The 18,493-nt window shown below is 38.3% G+C and overlaps 1 protein-coding gene across 1 annotated transcript in view; it reads left to right on the top strand.

Annotated features, from left to right (window-relative positions):
* The first annotated feature begins 2,158 nt into the window (after positions 1-2,158).
* LOC140506076 (aldehyde oxidase 3-like) overlaps positions 2,159-18,493 on the top strand; it is a 104,221-nt gene continuing 87,886 nt past the window's right edge. Inside the window, exons 1-4 of the mRNA XM_072612837.1 lie at positions 2,159-2,413; positions 3,717-3,774; positions 14,827-14,923; positions 17,828-17,936. Of these exons, the coding sequence (XP_072468938.1) occupies positions 2,333-2,413; positions 3,717-3,774; positions 14,827-14,923; positions 17,828-17,936 (345 nt within the window). The 5' untranslated portion in view covers positions 2,159-2,332. The remainder of the gene's footprint in view (positions 2,414-3,716; positions 3,775-14,826; positions 14,924-17,827; positions 17,937-18,493) is intronic.

The following is an 18,493-nucleotide window of genomic DNA, read 5'->3' as shown; positions in this document are numbered from 1 at the left end:
ACCATCTAATTGGAATTGTCAATGGAATCTGAGAAGAATTTTGTCTTCTGTATCTTATTCAAAAACAATGAATTCAAAATGAATTGTGCCAAATATATGCAGTTATGAAAACGCTTTGGTTAGAGTTACTATCCTTCATTGTTTTAATAAAGGAATTAATGAAATGTTTATTAAGTACTTACAATGTGCAAAGTACAGAAAAGTAAGACAGTCCTTGCTTTCAAGGAACTCTCATTCTAATGGGGAGAGAACATACCCAATGTCATTATTTTAATATATCTATTTTTCCCCCACTTAAGAGTATTTTATTTTTTCCAATTACAAATAAAGATTGTTTTCAACATTCACTATTTAAAGATTTAGAGTTCCAAATGTTTTCTTCCTCTGCCCCTCTCCTTTACCTTCCCCAAGACAGCAAGCCATCCAATATAGGTGATATGTATACAGTTGTAATAGACCTATTTCCAGATAACACACTTGGGGAAATGGAGAAGAATCAGGCTCCAAGAAGCAATGAGCGCACCCTCTTCATTTCACCAATGTGCATATATTGGCTACAAGTCAACTGAGAGCCTTTGCTTTCAGGATAGTGTCATAGAGGCAATGGCTTATAATATGTGCTTTAAGGACATACAGTGGTGAGACTTGTGTTTGAAGAATTTCTCTTGTGGTAAAAGGAATAAACAGTTGTCCTATACCTGATTACGACTTTGTACAGGTCAGCGCTTTCATCAGAGGGGCTGTCAATACTTTTGGCTAACACATGTGACAAAAACTATGTTTAAACTTTTGTTGTAGAGGTTTTCTGTTAAGTTTTCTTGTGGAGTGAGGACATAAAGGGTCAGAGACAAGTAGAAAATGCTTATACCTTCCCTCTGAGGTCAGGTTCTTCCAACACAGAACCCAGTTAACTTAACATACAGAGCCAGAGGCCCTTATGGATGCGGCCACACCCTGGGTCAAAGAAAACACACACATATACACATTAACATTTATACCAATGTCTATAACATTGAATAATAATTTAGAAATTCCTGAATAATGACTGCTTACATTTATATTATCAAGGATCATCATTCATTTAGCTTTTTATTGAGTAATATGTCCTGCTGTAATGGGAGCTATTTGTTTCTATCAGAAAACGGTAACCTGAATGAATTTCCATGTTTAAATTACATATATTATGGACTAAGTCTCAACCAGTACTTTCATGTACAACTATACAAGATACACACCTTTTTATTTAAAGTAACCAATTGTTCTACTTTAGAACAAGGCCAGAAGAAGAATATCAGGTCATGTATTTGCTAATCCTTCTATTTTGTTGATATTAGTTTGTATTTTGTCATTAATACACACACACACAACTGTATCTATCTATCTATCTATCTATCTATCTATCTATCTATCTATCTATCTATCTATCTATCTATCTAGATATATATATATATATATATATATATATATATATATATATATATATATATATATATATATGTACATATGAGCAATGACTTGGTGTTCTGAAGTAACCCAACTGATCAACAATTTTAACTCAATAATCAACATTTTAACTTAGAAAATCCAAGAAAAGTGTTTGTAGTTGTCTGAACAAAGTAACTGAAAAGAAAACAAAAAATCCTAGCAGCAGATGTTGCACCAGTTGCAAAACTGTTGAATGAAAAAAATAAGAGTACTTGAAATAGCCTAACCTAAAAGCAACCCACCTTGCTGTAAAGCCAGTTGTGCAGACAGAATCCTTAGGCCATATTTTCATTTGACTACAAGAACCTTTATTATTCAATTGTATTTTTTTTTAAACAGAGGTCTAAATGGTGGCTTAATAATCTCTCTAATTATTTAAATTGAGCATCAGTGAAAATCCAGCTGCATGCAAGTAGTTTGCATAATGCATTTTAGCTTAGTGTCCTAAATCATTTCAGTTTCATTCCCCTGATTGCCATATTTTCTCACTGCTAGGAATGTAACAGTAATACCCTTACCCCAAGGGTAGAAAGGTGTGTCATGTAAGAAGGGCAGGAAGCTTCATGTCTTATGTAAGACTTAAATCTAGTTTTAACTTTCATATTTGCTTAGGAGAGGAGGAACTGAAGGACAAAAAGGGTGGGGAGGGAAAAGAGCTTTTAAGGACAGGAGGTGACTGATGTATTTAAACTCAGAGAAGATCAAAATCGCATCTGCACTGTTTTCTTGAGTCTGTTGCTTATTTCTCAATAGATGCTTTAATTTTTCTTTACTTCACTTGACAGAATAGCTGAAAGTCAAGAGGTTCTTTGAAGAATGTGACCTGAGTTAGCATCTGCTCATTTACATGTCCAGATCTAGCTTCATAGGCATGATGTCTCATTCTGAGAAGTCAGATGCCCTGGTTTTCTTTGTGAATGGAAGAAAGGTAAGTTTTTGTTGTAATTATTGTTAAATATTTGATAAAGGAGAAACAAAAGCAGAAATAATGCTTCATTATATCTTCTGTCAAGTTCAAGTGAGCCAAGAGCTGAAGGCGTGGATGCTAAATGTGTAAGCCTCAGATGACTGTGTGACCATGCGAAAATATTTGATAATCAATGCTGCTGTTTTTCTGACTATGAAATAGAGAGGTTCATTTGGTTTGTAGAGGATGTTAGATGTGCAGATGTAAGTATTCCTGTGAGGTCTTAAGATTGTTCTTGTATTTGTCTGAATGATGAGCTTCTCATTGTGTGTGTGTGGGGGGGAGGGCAGAGGTTTTGAGGTTCTTTCCATACCCTTCTGAAGCAGGGCAGGTTTCGTGTTGGTATATGTTCATTTAACTAATGGCAGGCTGCAGAAATTGCTTACTCTGGTTGTGGTTGTTAAAGTATACCTAAGAACAATAATAAAAGCCTCAGAGGAAAAGAAACTCACTTTATCTGCTTTAAAATTGATGGAAGTTTTCTAAATTCTCAAGCAATATCTTAAGAAAAGGGGGGAAAAGCCTGAAGGTCTCATCATTAACAAGTCTTTAAAACAAAAACCACATGTCCAGACTCTCAGGATGAAAAGTCCTGCTGATAAATGAATCCTGTATCTAAAGGGTCAGGCAGCCAAGAACAAATTTCTCAATTGTGACTTTTGCTCCTTGTTCCTTTGGGCACTTACAGAAATGGGCCAAATTTCTTTACTTTTTTTTAAATTCATGAAATCTAGAAAAAGAACTGTCTACTATGTACTAACATGGGATTTGCTTTTCAAGCCTTTGAAGCTTTCCCTGAGCTGAAGTCATACATGCTTTCAAAATTTCTGGCTCAAATGAGCAAGTAAAAAGAGGTAAAGTAAAGAAGCCTGACTTGGTCTCCCTCAAATCAAAGAAAACAAAGGTTTTTGGGGGTCTTTTCTCAATTACCTTGTAGAAAATATAGAAAGCTAGTCATTCTTCACCAATTGGAGACCAGGACACTTACAAAAATACTTAGTTTGATGTAGCACTTTGTAACCTTTTATTTTCTCATCATGGGATCTGAAATGTGGGGTGCCACCTAATTTGTTGAACATAAGCCAGAAATAGTATGGTAGTAGGTAATTTCATTATTGGAGGCATGGAATTTGATCAGAATAGGTGAATGAGATTAATCTCTTCCCTTTCCCCCCAAAAACAATTCAAAGAGCTATTGCAAAAAAAAAGTCTCTGATGAAAATTTGAATTTTCTTAATGCTGCGTAATTACTTTATTTATGCAGGTGATTGAGAAGAATGCAGACCCTGAAGTAAATTTATTGTTCTATTTGAGAAAAAAGCGTATCCTTTTGTTTATTCATTTTATTTGGCATTTTGTCGGGCTGAATTTACATTGAAGCTTTATATACTTTGATGACCAAGTTGGACAAAATATTCTGTAAGACTTAGGCCTTTCCTTTCATTTGCCTTGCATGATACCTTGTTGAAAATGCAATATCCCAAGGAGCCCAAGACTCAAGGGCTTAACGAAAGCCACACAAACAGGCAAAGGAGGAGGGAAAGGAAGTAGCAACAGGGGACCAGTCCAGGGTAGGAGAAAGCTATAGCTGGGAAGAGCCTTTCTGATCATCAGAATTCTTTGAGTTATTGTGGCTGATTATGAACCAAGGGGAACTACAGGAAAGTAGAAGGCATTCCTGAGTCAGTCCAGGACTGAGGAATACAGAAGTCATCAAAAAAGAAGGAAGTAGTCCTAGGCCAAGAAACACATTCTTTGACACCATAGGTATAGTTTGACGGCCTTAGGTGGTTAATAGCCAGCATTTATACAGGGCTTTAAGGTTTGCAAAGGGCCTCACAAGTATTATTTCATTCTATCCTCACAATGATCCTGGGCAGTAAGTGCTATTATTATGCCCATTTCACAGATGAAGAAATTGAAACAGAACTTAAATGGCTTGCTCAGTCACCTAGCTAGTATCTGAGGTCAGATCTGAAATCAAGACTCCATACTTGGAGCTCTATCTACTATATCACCCAGCTTCCTGTAATGCTAACGTGATACCCATAGCAGTCACTAGGAATATACATGAGTATTTTCAGGGTAAATTTGCAAAATACAATAAACGCTCTTCTTCTAAGGCAAAACCAAAATATTTGTTTGGGACATCATTAGAATGCCAGGAGGTAAGATTTAACAGAGTACTTATCACAAATCCAGGAAGCGCCAACGTCTTAAACCTTCTTTCTGTCAGACCTCCACACAAAAACAAGTTCCCTAGACAAATGCCTCCCTGAGCTCACTCACAGCTTGCTTCTCTCTCTGCTCTACCTGGCTCTCACTCTCTGCTGTGCTCTCTCTCTCTCCCTTGGACAAGCTCCTCTCAGTTTGAGCCTGCGATCCAGGGTCCATGTGACTACAAGCTCCATGTCATCATAGGCTCCATTGTCAGGCCTATTAATGGGTGGGGAAGATCTTCTTATTCTATTAATATTATACTTCCTTTCTACTTTTAGTTTTTAGATGGGGTTGACTATGATAGGCTTTTTTTTCAGAAAGCACCCTAATCATGCCAGAAATGAAAAGTGGATCCCAGTTACACAAGTAGAAAGGAATATGGCCTGGATCTCATCCAGAAGGCTTCCATACTTAGCATAGTAATAGGAACTTTTTAAATGTTGAATTAAATTCTATAGCTCTTGGCTCAAGGTTATGCTTACCTACAGGTGAAGTTGCCTATAAACTTTTTTTATTATTATTAATTTGTTTTCAGTTTTCTACAATCACTTCCATAAGTCTCAGATCTTCTCCCCCTCCCTCCCTGAGACAGCATGCAATCTTACATGGGTTCTACACATACATTCTTATTAAACACATTTTCACATTAGTCATGTTGCACAGAAGAATTAAAATGAATGGGAAAAAGAAAAAAGAGAAAAGCCCAAACAAAACAAAACATAACACAGGAGAAATAGTCTGCTTCATTCTGTGTTCCAATTCCATAGTTCTTTCTCTGGATGTGCATGACATTTGCCTTGAGTCCTTTGGGAATGTTTTACGTCCTTGCATTGCTGTGAAGGGCTAAGTCTACCAGAAAAATGCCTCGCACACTGTGGTTGTTGCTGTGTACAGTGATCCCCTGGTTCTGCTCCTTTCGCTCAGTATCAGTTCATATAAATCCTTCCAGGCCTCTCTGAAGTCTTCCTGTTCATCATTTCTTTTAGCACAACAGTATTCCATTACAAAACTCTAGCTAGAACATTTGCCTTCCCTCAGACTTCTACTCTGGATGATGGATAGCCATAGTTTTGGCTTTGGGTTTCTCTCAATGCTCTGTGGACCAACTATTGATACTTGACCTTCCTTTAGTGCTTTAAAAAATGTTATATTGATGCCTTTTGTTTTCATGCCACAGTAATTTCCTGATACACATTCTCCCCACATTGCAAAAAAACAAATCAAACAACCCAAAATGAAACAGTTCAACACAATTGACTAAAAAAGTTAACATGCTACTACTGATAACATTTGTACCATTTTGCCCTGAAGTCAGGTATCTCTGCCAGTGGGATGTCAGTGTGTTTTATTACTTTTTTTCTACATTGGTCACTGCAATTAATCTGCCTGCACCTGCCTTTGAGGCTTCTTTTCATTTATATTATTAAATAATTATGTGAATTGTTCTGTTGGCTCTGCTATATTTGACTGGAACTAATTCATAAAAGAATTTCCAGTTTTCTCTGAATTCTTCATAATCATTTTTTCTTACAATGCAATAACATTTCATTATGGTTGTATATCACATTTTGTTCTGCTAGTCGCTAGTTGATGGACACCACTTTGTTAACAGTATTTGCTACTACAAAAAATACTGCTTTGAATATTTTGGTATAGATGGGGTGTTTGTCTCTTTCTTTGACCTTCTGGAAGTATATGCCCGGTGGCAATTAACTTTTTGTTAACGTAGTTTTCATTTATGATTCCTTGAAATGTAGATCTGAAAAACCAGACTTGAATAAAGTCCATTGGGATTCAAATGGAACTACTTGGCTATGCCTTTAAATCCAAATCACTCTGACTCTTACTTATTGGCCGATAATAGGTCCCAGCCCAAGCCTCCACTTGCTCATTGTTTGGGTTCTGATGGCTCAGAGTGAGTATAAATAGCAATTGTTTCTGTTGTCATCAGAAACTCTGAGAGTCTTCCCCTCCCAGGACGATTCTTTTGTGAAGGCAAACTAGGCCATCTTCTGCCTCCATTTTTATCCAGCCTTTAATTACTGAATGGGCATTGCCTCAGACAAACTAAAACCTGGGAAAGACCTTAGCTTAAAAGTGCCAAGGTCTCCCACTGCATCTGGGGTCATCACTAGTTGTCCTGACATATATCTTGCCACTGGACTCTGCTAACTCTGGAGGAGAGAGTAAGGCTTATGACTTTACACAACTCTGTCTCACTTAAATCCAATTCACTTACAAGACATCACACTCCTGATGCCACTGGTCCTTTTTAAGAATGAAGGATGAACAACAACCATGAACAATGACAATACATTCAATGGTGGTATCTCTGGGTAAAAGGGTATGAATGTTTTAGTGATTTTTCTTACATGATTCCATTTTTTCCCACTGCTCTATTCTTTATACCAATAATATTAGTATGCCAGGCTTCCACATCCCCTTCAATATTGACGATTTCTGACTTTTAATCATTTTTACCAATCTTTTTGGGGTGAGAGACTACCATTTTGATTACATTCCATGAAATCCAGGAATCTGTCTTTACAAACTATAGAACGAGAAAGAAGTAAAATTAAGTACACTATATCTAATTCTCATGAAATAAGAGCTAGAACTACTAATGCAGTTGGTTTTGACCTCTCTAATTGCTTAGGATCTCAAGTGATGTTGAAAGTAAAGGTTTCAGAAGAGAAGGGTTGATGTGGGAATTGAATAGCTGGTTAGGAGGAAGATTTGGATTTCTGGACTATGCCTTAAGATACAGAGATGATGAGCTTTTGTCTAGGCATATAGCATATTTAATGAGGGCCAGTAAAGCATATTTGTCTGGAGACTTCAAATCTTATTAAAAGAGTTTTAAACAGAAAATGAAGACAGGAAAAGGAAAATGCACAAACACATCTATCTAGTCAGATGCCATAGAGAATAGCAGGCAGGAAGAGTTCTGTTGGAAAAAGAAGAGTCTTTCATGAGAAACAATACCCAAGAAGGGCTACAATAAAACTAATGTCTTCATATATGTACAAGTGTACAGCGTATGAATAATAAGCACAAGGCTACCTTATTTCAAATGTACTACAGATCCGAACACAGGCAAATATGGTCTCATAGGTATCACTGAGACTTAGAATTTGGTAGGTATAAACATAAAGACACACACCTTGTGGGTGGCCTAGATAAGATGTAATGTACAATCTGGCTTATCTTTGTGGACAGTATGATGGGACCATACATACACCATCAGTAGTCTCTCTGGGGTTGGGCAAGAGGGCCATCCGGGATCCAGGACTACTGATGATTCAGGATAGATGATCTTGTCCATTTCTAAAAGGTGTATGTGACTAGAATAATATCTATCTGCCATCCTTCAAATGTCTCTAGTTTAGAAGGACAATGTTTAGAGGTTCAGGAGAAAAGTCATTTTCCTGATTTCTCTTAAGTGCAAGAGGGGCAGCTAGGCGATGCTGTGAATGGAGCACCGGCCTTGTAGTCAGGAGGACCTGAGTTCAAATCCAGCCTCAGATACTTGACCTTTTCTAGCTGTGTGACCTTGGGCAAGTCACTTAACCCCAACTGCCTTGTCTTACCCCCTCTAAAAAAAAAAAAAGAGTAAGAGTAGCTTGCACTCAACAATTTAGCCCTTATCTACCAAACATTGGTAAACAAAAGAAAGTGTGAGAAAAGTATTTTCTGTTAAACAAAGAACAAAGTGAGTAAACCCATGTATCCAAGCAAAACAACAAACAGAAATCTGAGTTCTGTAGAGTAAAATATACCACTGAATACCCAAAAGTAAAAGAGTAATTGAGCTCTTTAACTGGTTGGGAAATCTTTAGCTAAGACTTCAGTTCAAACCAGAGGAGTGAAAATGGGCCCACCTAAGAGAGGGCTACCATCAGCAGCTTCTGGTGTTGCAAGACAAGGAATATGGTAAGACTGGCCTCACACACACATACACACACACACATACATGTACATACATATGAGACTTTAATGCCTCAGCCACCATTTAAAAATTCACAATTTCTCCCTCTTTGTAACACACAATGTGTGTGTATGTGTGTGTGTGTGTTTGTCTTTGACCACCTCTCTCTCCGGAGGTCTGCCACCCAAGGAAGTCCCTTTTGCAGGGATTCAGTACCATGCTCTACATTCTTTCAGCCAATTGTGAGTCCTGAATCATAGAGCTGTCTTTCAGGATACCATCCATATAAATGTTACACTAATAGGATGAAATTTATTTATTAATTTTTAAATTTATTTATTTATTTAACTTTTAACATTCATTTTCACAAAATTTTGGGTTCCAAATTTTCTCCCTTTTGTCCCCTCCCCCACTCCAAAACACCAAGCATTCTAATTGCCCCATCACCAATCTGCTCTCTCTTCCATCATCCCTCTCTGCCCTTGTCTCCATCTTCTCTTTTGTCCTGTAGGGCCAAATAACTTTCTATACCCCTTTACCTGTATTTCTTATTTCCTAGTGGCAAGAACAGTACTCGACAGTTGTTCCTAAAACTTTGAGTTCCAACTTCTCTTCATCCCTCCCTCCCCACCCCTTCCCTTTGGAAGGCAAGTAATTCAATGTAGGCCAAATCTGTGTAGTTTTGCAAATGACTTCCATAATAGTCATGTTGTATCAGACTAACTATGTTTCCCTCCATCCTATTGTGCCCCCCATTGCTTCTATTCTCTCTTTTGATCCTGTCCCTCCCCATGAGTGTCGACCTCAAATTGCTCCCTCCTCCCCATGCCCTCCCTTCCATCCTCCTCCCCACCCTGCTTATCCCCTTATCCCCCACTTTCCTGTATTGTAAGATAGGTTTTCATACGAAAATGAGCATGCATTTTATTCCTTCCTTTAGTGGAATGTGATGAGAGTAAACTTCATGTTTTTCTCTCACCTCCCCTCTTTATCCCTCCACTATTAAGTCTTTTGCTTGCCTCTTTTATGAGAGATAATTTGCCCCATTCCATTTCTCTCTTTCTCCTCCCAACATATTTCTCTCTCACTGCTTGATTTCATTTTTTTAAGATATGATCCTATCCTCTTCAATTCACTCTGTGCACTCTGTCTCTATGTGTGTGTGTGTAATCCCACCCAGTACCCAGATACTAAATAGTTTCAAGAGTTACAAATATTGTCTTTCCATGTAGGAATGTAAACAGTTCAACTTTTGTAAGTCCCTTATGACTACTCTTTGCTGTTTACCTTTTCATGCTTCTCTTCGTTCTTGTGTTTGAAAGTCAAATTTTCTTTTCAGCTCTGGTCTTTTCATCAAGAATGCTTGAAAGTCCTCTATTTCATTGAAAGACCAATTTTTCCCCTGAAGTATTATACTCAGTTTTGCTGGGTAGGTGATTCTTGGTTTTAGCCCTACTTCCTTTGACTTCTGGAATATCTTATTCCACGCCCTTTGATCCCTTAATGTAGAAGCTGCTAGATCTTGTGTTATCCTGATTGTATTTCCACAATACTTGAATTGTTTCTTTCTAGCTGCTTGCAATATTTTCTCCTTGACCTGGGAACTCTGGAATTTGGCCACAATGTTCCTAGGAGTTTCTCTTTTGGGATCTCTTTCAGGCGGTGTTCTGTGGAATCCTTGAATACTTATTTTGCCCTCTGGTTCTAGAATATTAGGGCAGTTTTCCTTGATAATTTCATGAAAATGATGTCTAGGCTCTTTTTTTGATCATGGCTTTCAGGTAGTCCCATAATTTTTAAATTGTCTCTCCTGCATCTATTTTCCAGGTCAGTTGTTTTCCCAATGAGATATTTCACATTATCTTCCATTTTTTCATTCTTTTGGTTTTGTTTTGTGATTTCTTGGTTTCTCATAAAGTCATTAGCCTCCATCTGTTCCATTCTAATTTTGAAAGAACTATTTTCTTCAGTGAGCTTTTGAAGCTCCTTTTCCATTTGGCTAATTCTGCTTTTGAAAGCATTCTTCTCCTCATTGGCTTTTTGAACCTCTTTTGCCAATTGAGTTAGACTATTTTTCAAGGTGTTATTTTCTTCAGCATTTTTTTGGGTCTCCTTTAGCAGGGTGTTTACTTGTTTTTCATGCTTTGCTTGCATGTGTCTCATTTCTCTTCCCAGTTTTTCCTCTACCTCTCTAACTTGATTTTCAAAATCATTTTTGAGCTCTTCCATGGCCTGAGCCCATTGAGTGGCCTGGGATACAGAAGCCTTGACTGCTGTGTCTTTCCCTGATGGTAAGCATTGTTCTTCCTCCTCAGAAAGGAAGGGAGGAAATACCTGCTCACCAAGAAATTAACCTTCTGTAGTCTTATTTTTTTTCCTTTTTTCTGGGCATTTTCCCAGCCAGTGACTTGACTTCTGAGCATCCTCTTCACACCCACTTGGCCTCCAGATCCACCCAGCCAATGCTTGGGATCTGAGATTCAAATGCTGCTCCCCAGCCTCAGGGCTTTGGCAGAGGTGGGGCTGCTATTCAGTGTGAGATTAAGTTTAGGTGCTCAGGTGGGGGCAGGACCACCTCACGGGCTCAGTTCCCTCAGGGGGTTTATGTGGAGACCTTCTACAATGGATCTGAGCTCCTGCCTGCTTGGGGAGCCCTGGTCTGCTCCCACCTCCGCTGCTGGCTCCCGAGGGGGCCTGAGTTATGGGGGTACCCCACTCCCCTCTCGACCTGCCAAAGAGACCCTCTCACTGACCCTTGTCACTTGTGGGTGGAGCGGCCACTGGAGATTCTGTCCCTGAAGCCTGCTCAGATCCGCTCCTCTCGGTGCTGTGCGGCCAAGGCAGGGCTGGACTCGACTCCGGGTCCACAGCATGACGGACCATTTGTGAGAGGTTTTCAGGCTCTGGAACAGAAATCTCATCTGCTCCATTGTTCTGTGGCTTCTGCTGCTCCAGAATTTGTTGGGAGTTCTTTTTTACAGATATTTTATGGGCTGTGGGTTCGGAGCTAGTGTATGTGTTTCTACTCTGCCATCTTGGCTCTGTCCTAGGATGAAATTTAATAAAAATAAATATAATGTCTTACATTTGGTTTAAAAAACTTCATTTTATAGGTACTGAATAGGGAAGACATGGCCAAGTTTAAATGAAATGATCTAGTCTTTACTCAATGCTGATGTCAACGTGTTATAAAATGATAGTCATTTCCCAGCAGTTTGCTCTAATTAATACTGTATTTGCAAAGGCTTACAAATATATATGCTAGAAATTTTTATTACAAATACAAAGAAGTAGATGAGAGTTGCATTGCAGTGTTTGAGTAGTTTCATACAGTTAACTGAATATTTCATAAAAAAAATGATTAGCCTTCTACCCACTTTCTTGCTCTCCTTTTTCCCTCTGAAATGGGACCTGATAGAAATGACTTGGAAGTGACTGTGTAAAAGCTCTCAAGAGGATTTGGGCCCAGGGCATAGGAAACTGGCTTAACAGCTTGGTAACTCCTTGCCCTGTCAGAATTCTCAGGAAGAAAGCCAAGGGATTCTATTTATTTGAGAGATTAGAGCAACTGATGAAAGTGTTTTTAAAGGTGGAAAGGGGGAAAATAAGCAGTAGTAGAGTCAAATTACTTTTTCTCATCTCACAGATTAATGATTATTTTGCATGGCAAAATACCTAATATCTATATATCTTTATATGTGTGTGTATAGATATAGATATTGTGTTTGTCCTTCGTTGCCGAAAAAGACCATGCCATCAGAGATATAGATATATTTACACACGCAAGGTGGTATGGCATAGAGATTTATTTGACCTTAAAGACAGGAAGAACTGGATTCATGTCTTGCCTCTGTGACCAAGGTTCACTTAATTCAGATCACTCTTTTTTTAGAAAAAAATAATTCTTTTTTAGTTTTCAACGTTCACTTTTATAAGACTTTGAGTTCTAAATTATTCCTCCCCTCCCCAAGAAAGCATGCAATTGATATAGGCTATACATGTTTGGTTGTATTAAATATATTTCCACATTAATCATATTGTAAAGAAAAATCAGAACCAAAGGGAAAAACCATGAGAAAGAAAGAACAAAAACCTACAAAGGGAAAATAGTATGTTTCAATCTGCATTCAGAATCCACAGCTCTTTCTCTGGATGTGGATAGCATTTCCCATCAATTGTCTTAGATCCTTGCATTGCTGAGAAGAGCTAAGTCGAGGAATGGTGGTCATTGCACAGTGTTGCTGTTGTTGGCCTCAGTGTTCTCCTGGTTCTGCTCAGTTCACTCAGCATTGGTTCATGTGACTCTTTAAGACTGTAAGTTATAGAGCTGCTGATCTGCATCTCTTAGAAAAGAGGGGAGGGAACAGAAAAGAGAAGGAGAAAAAGAAAGTGCCTAAGCATGCACAGCAGCATATTTTGGGGTAAGCCATACTCCTGGTCCTCAGAATTGAGTCTGTTTTCCATTGTAACTATGTTGGCATACCTGATGCTGAGACCATGTTCTATGCACATTTGTGGGACAGAGAGGGCAGAGGAGAGTGTGTCTGAGGAAGGAAGTGGAAGAACACTAGAGAGAGAAGTCTGCTCCCTTTAATTCTTTTCTCCTGGTTGGTTCTGATACTCGATGATTCCAAATAGTTGCCACATATCTGACACCTGTGAGTACACTGAATCTAGAATCCCCCAAAATTCCCCTATTTCTTATTCATCATAAGTCCAGGTATCCTGGGCCTCACAGCTCAAAGAAGCCACCACTTGCCCTTCCTCTGATTTTACCACAGAAAGGACTTGTCAATCTAAAACTATGATTTAATCTGGTTCAGGGATGGCAGCCTGAGTTTGATGCCACTGAGTACACAATCCAATAACTGTGCTAAGTTCTAAGGGAAAGGCAAAGATAAATATATGGTATTGCACCTTTTGCTTTAGGAGTATATATTCTAGTAGGGAGAATAAAGTAATATTTCCAATTTACAATGTGTAAAGTATTGTTCTTATAATTTTATAAGATGGCTAATGCAAGAATTTTTATCTCCATTTTACAGATGAGGGGACTGAGGCTCAGAGAGGAAATGTGACTTGTCCAAAGGCACCCAACTAGTAAGGGATATGGATATGACTATACTCTTGACTTTTGATTCCCAAACTATAGCTCTTTCCAGTTTTCAACATTACCTCCACAAATACAATTACAAAATAACTATAGTGTGATTTAAGGCATGTTAGGTAACCAAGAAAATTTCAAAACATAATGAGGAAACTAAAGACAAAAGAGTTCCTTTCTTTGGGAAAAGGAGGCTGATCAAGGAAACATTCATAGGGAAGACAACATTTGAACTGAATCTTTAAGGATCGATTAAATTTAAATCAGAGAAGTTAGTCTAGCCATGGGTAACAGAGGGAGCAAAGGCACCAAGGTAGAAAAGCATAGGATGTGTGTGTGTGTGTGTGTGTGTGTGTGTGTGTGTGTGTGTATGTGTGTGTGTGTGTGTGGACAAATTAAAGTATAGCTTGGGCACAGAATGAGAGAAATATAAGTTTGGATAAGCAGGTTTGGTTAGGTTCCAAGGCTAAGGCATTTAGTCCTTATGTGGTAGACAGAGGGGAGCCATTGAATGTTTTTGAGCAGTAGAATGATATAATCAATGCTTCTGATTAAGAGGGATAATATAACAATATTATGTAAGATAAATCATAGAAGGAAGAAACTAAAACTTGTTTGCTATCCATTTTATCATTACCTTTTTTAAAACTTTCAGTTTATAATTATTTTGCTACTGAATTTTTTACATCATAAATAATTGTACTCTTTGTAAATTCTTGATGTTCAAAATAGCTACAATAGCATGCCTTCTGTTGGATCAGTTCTTCAGGCTTTGGGTTATATAACAAGGTAAACATATATGGGAATTATGAGAGTTCCAGATTCTGATGAGATTCCCAACCTTTTTAGAAGTATTTGAAGACTGACTTTTGTCCTTGGCAAATGGCTTTCATCAAGTGATTTATGACAAACCTGAGTACTTTGTCAAGTACTGAGATGCTAAATTCTAACTGCCCTTCCCTTAATAAGGAGTCTTCATTGGTGAGATAACCAGGAAACTTTAAAAAAAAGAAAGCAAAAACAAAAACTATTTCCTCCTATGCATAAACAAGTCATGATAGTGGTGAGAATCTACAGAAAGAGACATTCCAGTCCTCTTTTCCTTGACTACCTTCTTCCTAGTTCATCTGCCAGGAACCAAATATGGCTGTGGAGGAGGAGGCTGTGGGGCCTGCACAGTGATGATATCAAGATACGACTGCAGCACCAAGAAGATCCGGTATTCAGTCCGGGGAAAATGTTAATTATATAGGATTATAGGTTTAGAACCAAAGGCTACCATCTAAGGGAAATGCACTTAGAAGAAATGGAGACCCAGTGGGATTAAGTAACCTTGGTCAGATGTGTAGTTAAGGAATGCAGCTCCTCTGACTACAGAGGCAGTCAAGAAGACCTTAGTTCAACTTCTGCCCTGACACATATTGGCTAATAATGCTAAAATTAGGAATTACAGACAGATTGCACATTCACATTGCTAGAAGGTATTTCCTCACCATGAGTTCTCTGTATGTGTAGAATTATTCCTTCCACATCATGAGTTTCCCCATAGTGGTTTTGATCATCAGAGACTGACATTGTTGAGGTTTAGAGTTGGGAAAGTGATGTCCAGGTATGAAAGAATTCACTGAGACCTTCTCTTTTAGGCAATGGAAGCTTTTTTATTTTATGTGAAAAAGCATCATGGGCCTCCTTAGAAAGAAAGCTAAGTGAGATCTTGATATATGGGGGAAGTTATAGAGGTTCCAGTACGGTGATGTAGTTTTAGAGATTTTTATGGAGGGTAACAATTAGAGATAGGGTACCATGGGATGAGGGAGATAAAGGGAGTTCTTTATGGCTTAAGGATTTAAGGACAGGGCAGAAGGATACAGTTTAAAAATTAAAGGATTCAGTGTATCAGTAAGCATCATGACATACACAGGGGGCCTGCTGTCACAGGTTCTTAGATCTGCATTTATAAAAGGAAAGGCAACTTTCGAGGGGTCAACAATCACTTTAATTACATTCAACATAGAGGGATCAACAGACAGGCTTCCAATAGTCTGGCCATTACATATACACATAGCTACCAGAGAGGGAAGCACCAACATCTGGGTTTTCAAAGCTGGGGGGCTACTTAGCAGCTTCCTAGAGTCTCATCTTGCACACAGACCTTCTCCCAGAACGAAGCTCCAAAGCAAAACCTCTCCTCAGGGTATTTATACTCTTTTCAGAGCCAGAGGGCAACACTCCTCATGACCCAGGCCTTCATTAGCAATCAGCAAAAGGTGTGGGCCTTCATAGGAAACAAGTCTTCCCTAATCATGCCTCCCTCAATAGCCCCACCTGAGACCCATCAATGGGCAGGGAAGATTTTTACTCCCATTACACTCAAGGAACTCAGGGTAAAGGACACAAAAGCAATTCTTTTGATACAGGTTCAGGATAAGGGGGAAAGGACATTAGTGACACCTTCAGGTTACAGAATAAACTAAGGGCTCCACAAAGTACTGGAAAAGCAACTCAAACCTTAGGGCACCATCTGTATCTGCAACATTTCCCCAGCTCAACCAGTAGGCAGGAGAAATCTTTTGGAAAAATGGAGAAGGTCTTTGTCTTTTTCGATCACTTTTCTGGCTGGTCATATCCTGGTCTTATCTCCTATCCCACATCCTGCTTGCTCCATTGGCATCAAGCACTCTTCTACCTCATCAGCATAAGACATTAAATCAGAATTTGGGGGGAGTTTTGTGGAAGCCATAGATGACTTTCAAAGACCAGCAGAGGACACAGAGCCTATGACCAAATACTTAACCCAATTAAACAATAAGGTACTGTAAATACTCCATAAAAGAAAAAGAAAAAAATTCAGATTTCTTCTCTAGTATGAAGAGAGGGTCAAAAAATTTTATGTTGATTTTCCGGATTGTGGGGGCACCGCATCTCTAGCTCCCCTGATGTGGAAGGGATAGCTGTACATGTATACACATGTGTGTATATATATATGTGTGCATGCACATATGTATACAATATGTATACGAGTATATGTACACATACATATGTGCTATTTTCATAGCATTTCATTTTCAAGCTCTTGTGGTATACGTCTTACCTAGTTACAGAAAGCCTAAGTCTCTCTGCTCTAATTTAAAATAAAACCTGTCACTTAGATTTCCAGAATACAAAAGAAAGACAGACAGAGAGAACGTGGGGAATAAAACATCCTGATTCAAGCAAAAAAAAAAAAAGCTCTCTGGTTGAACGTGGCTCATCAGAAATCTTCCATTTGAAGTAATGTTTTGCAATCCATGTTAAGCAATTATCTTTGTAGACAGTGTAGAAATGAGATCTGAAAATCCTGGAGCTGCTGTTGCCAATTCCTCCTTTGAAGAGTGAACAAAATTCAGACCACAAATTGGCTTGCCTCATTCTTTTGCTCAGAGAAGGAATAACTGACATGCGTGTGTATCTAGAGGTAATGAAAATAATTGCTGTTACTGGCTAGGCAACTCCTGAGGTTGTTATCATTTGAATTCTTACCAAATCTCTCTGGGTCCTTACATGTTAAAGATAACATGCTTTGTGACCTTAATGCTAACACTCACAAATTCTAAACTGATAAACACAAAAGAAGAAAAGTGGGCCATTTTAACTTATGAAATATATAGCAACATAGCTGAAAAAAAGAATATTACAATATCATATGCTGGGTTTATTCTAAAACGTATTTATATAATGCTTTCAACTTTGCAAAAACTCTTCTTTTACGATCCCATTTGATCCTCGCTAAAAATCTCTGAGATAGGTGCTATTATTAGCCCCATTTTACAGATGAGAAAACTGAGACTGAGAGGTAGTCACTTACCAAAATCACCCAGTTAAGAAGTATCTTGGCAGGATTTGAACGCAGGCCTTCTTGATTTGCAAATGTAATGCTCTATCCACCATACCAACTGGCAGTAGGAGCAATCCTCTGTGAATTTATTTGTTCTAGATGACCCTTGAGGTGCTTTCTGGATCTAATTCCTCTATTCTGAGTACGACTTATATTTTAATTATCTTCTAGTTAAGATCCTTTCCCCCCATCATTAGCTATTACTACTCTCATCATTCTAATACTTTTTTTATTATGTAAAACCTGAAGGCATTACTCAGTCACTGCGTGCTTGGTTCCTGTATGCATCCTCTATGGGGCTGCAGTCACCACTGTCGAAGGTATTGGAAGCACCAAGACTAGGATTCACCCTGTTCAGGTAAGAATACATCAGAAGATGTTCATAGTATATCCTTGCATTTGTGAGTCTGAGCATAAAACCAACTGTTTGAGCATTTCAGGAAATTGCTGTGATGTTGATGCAGAGTTTCAGGGATGGAGAAGGGATGTGTGCAGCGCTTTTGAATGAGGTTCCCAATCAGATAGATTGTACGAGATACTATGGAAAGATGCTGGATTTGGAGTCACAGGGCCTGGATCCTAATCCTGTCCCTGGCATTTACTACCTGAGCTACCTTATGCAAGTTACTGCACTTCCATTTTCTTCTTACAAAATGAGGGGGCTGGACTAGATGACCTAGAAAGTCTATTTCATCTGTAAATCTATAATCACACATGTTTAAAATTCTGACATTTCTTCCCAAAGAGAAGCTATTTAATCAAGTGATTTTCATTAAGGCACTGGCTATAAACTGAAGGAAAAAATGAGATTATTCTAAATGTTTACTGAAAATGTTGGATGATGTTTTAAAATGTATTCATAGTTCATTCATTTAATATTTATTAATATGCAAAAAGAAGCAAAGAATATTTTTA

Source organism: Notamacropus eugenii, chromosome 5 (genome assembly GCF_028372415.1).
Source record: "Notamacropus eugenii isolate mMacEug1 chromosome 5, mMacEug1.pri_v2, whole genome shotgun sequence".
NCBI lineage: Eukaryota > Metazoa > Chordata > Mammalia > Diprotodontia > Macropodidae > Notamacropus > Notamacropus eugenii.
The sequence above is the reverse complement of the archived record's forward strand: the minus strand, read 5'-3'. Positions and strand labels throughout refer to the sequence as shown.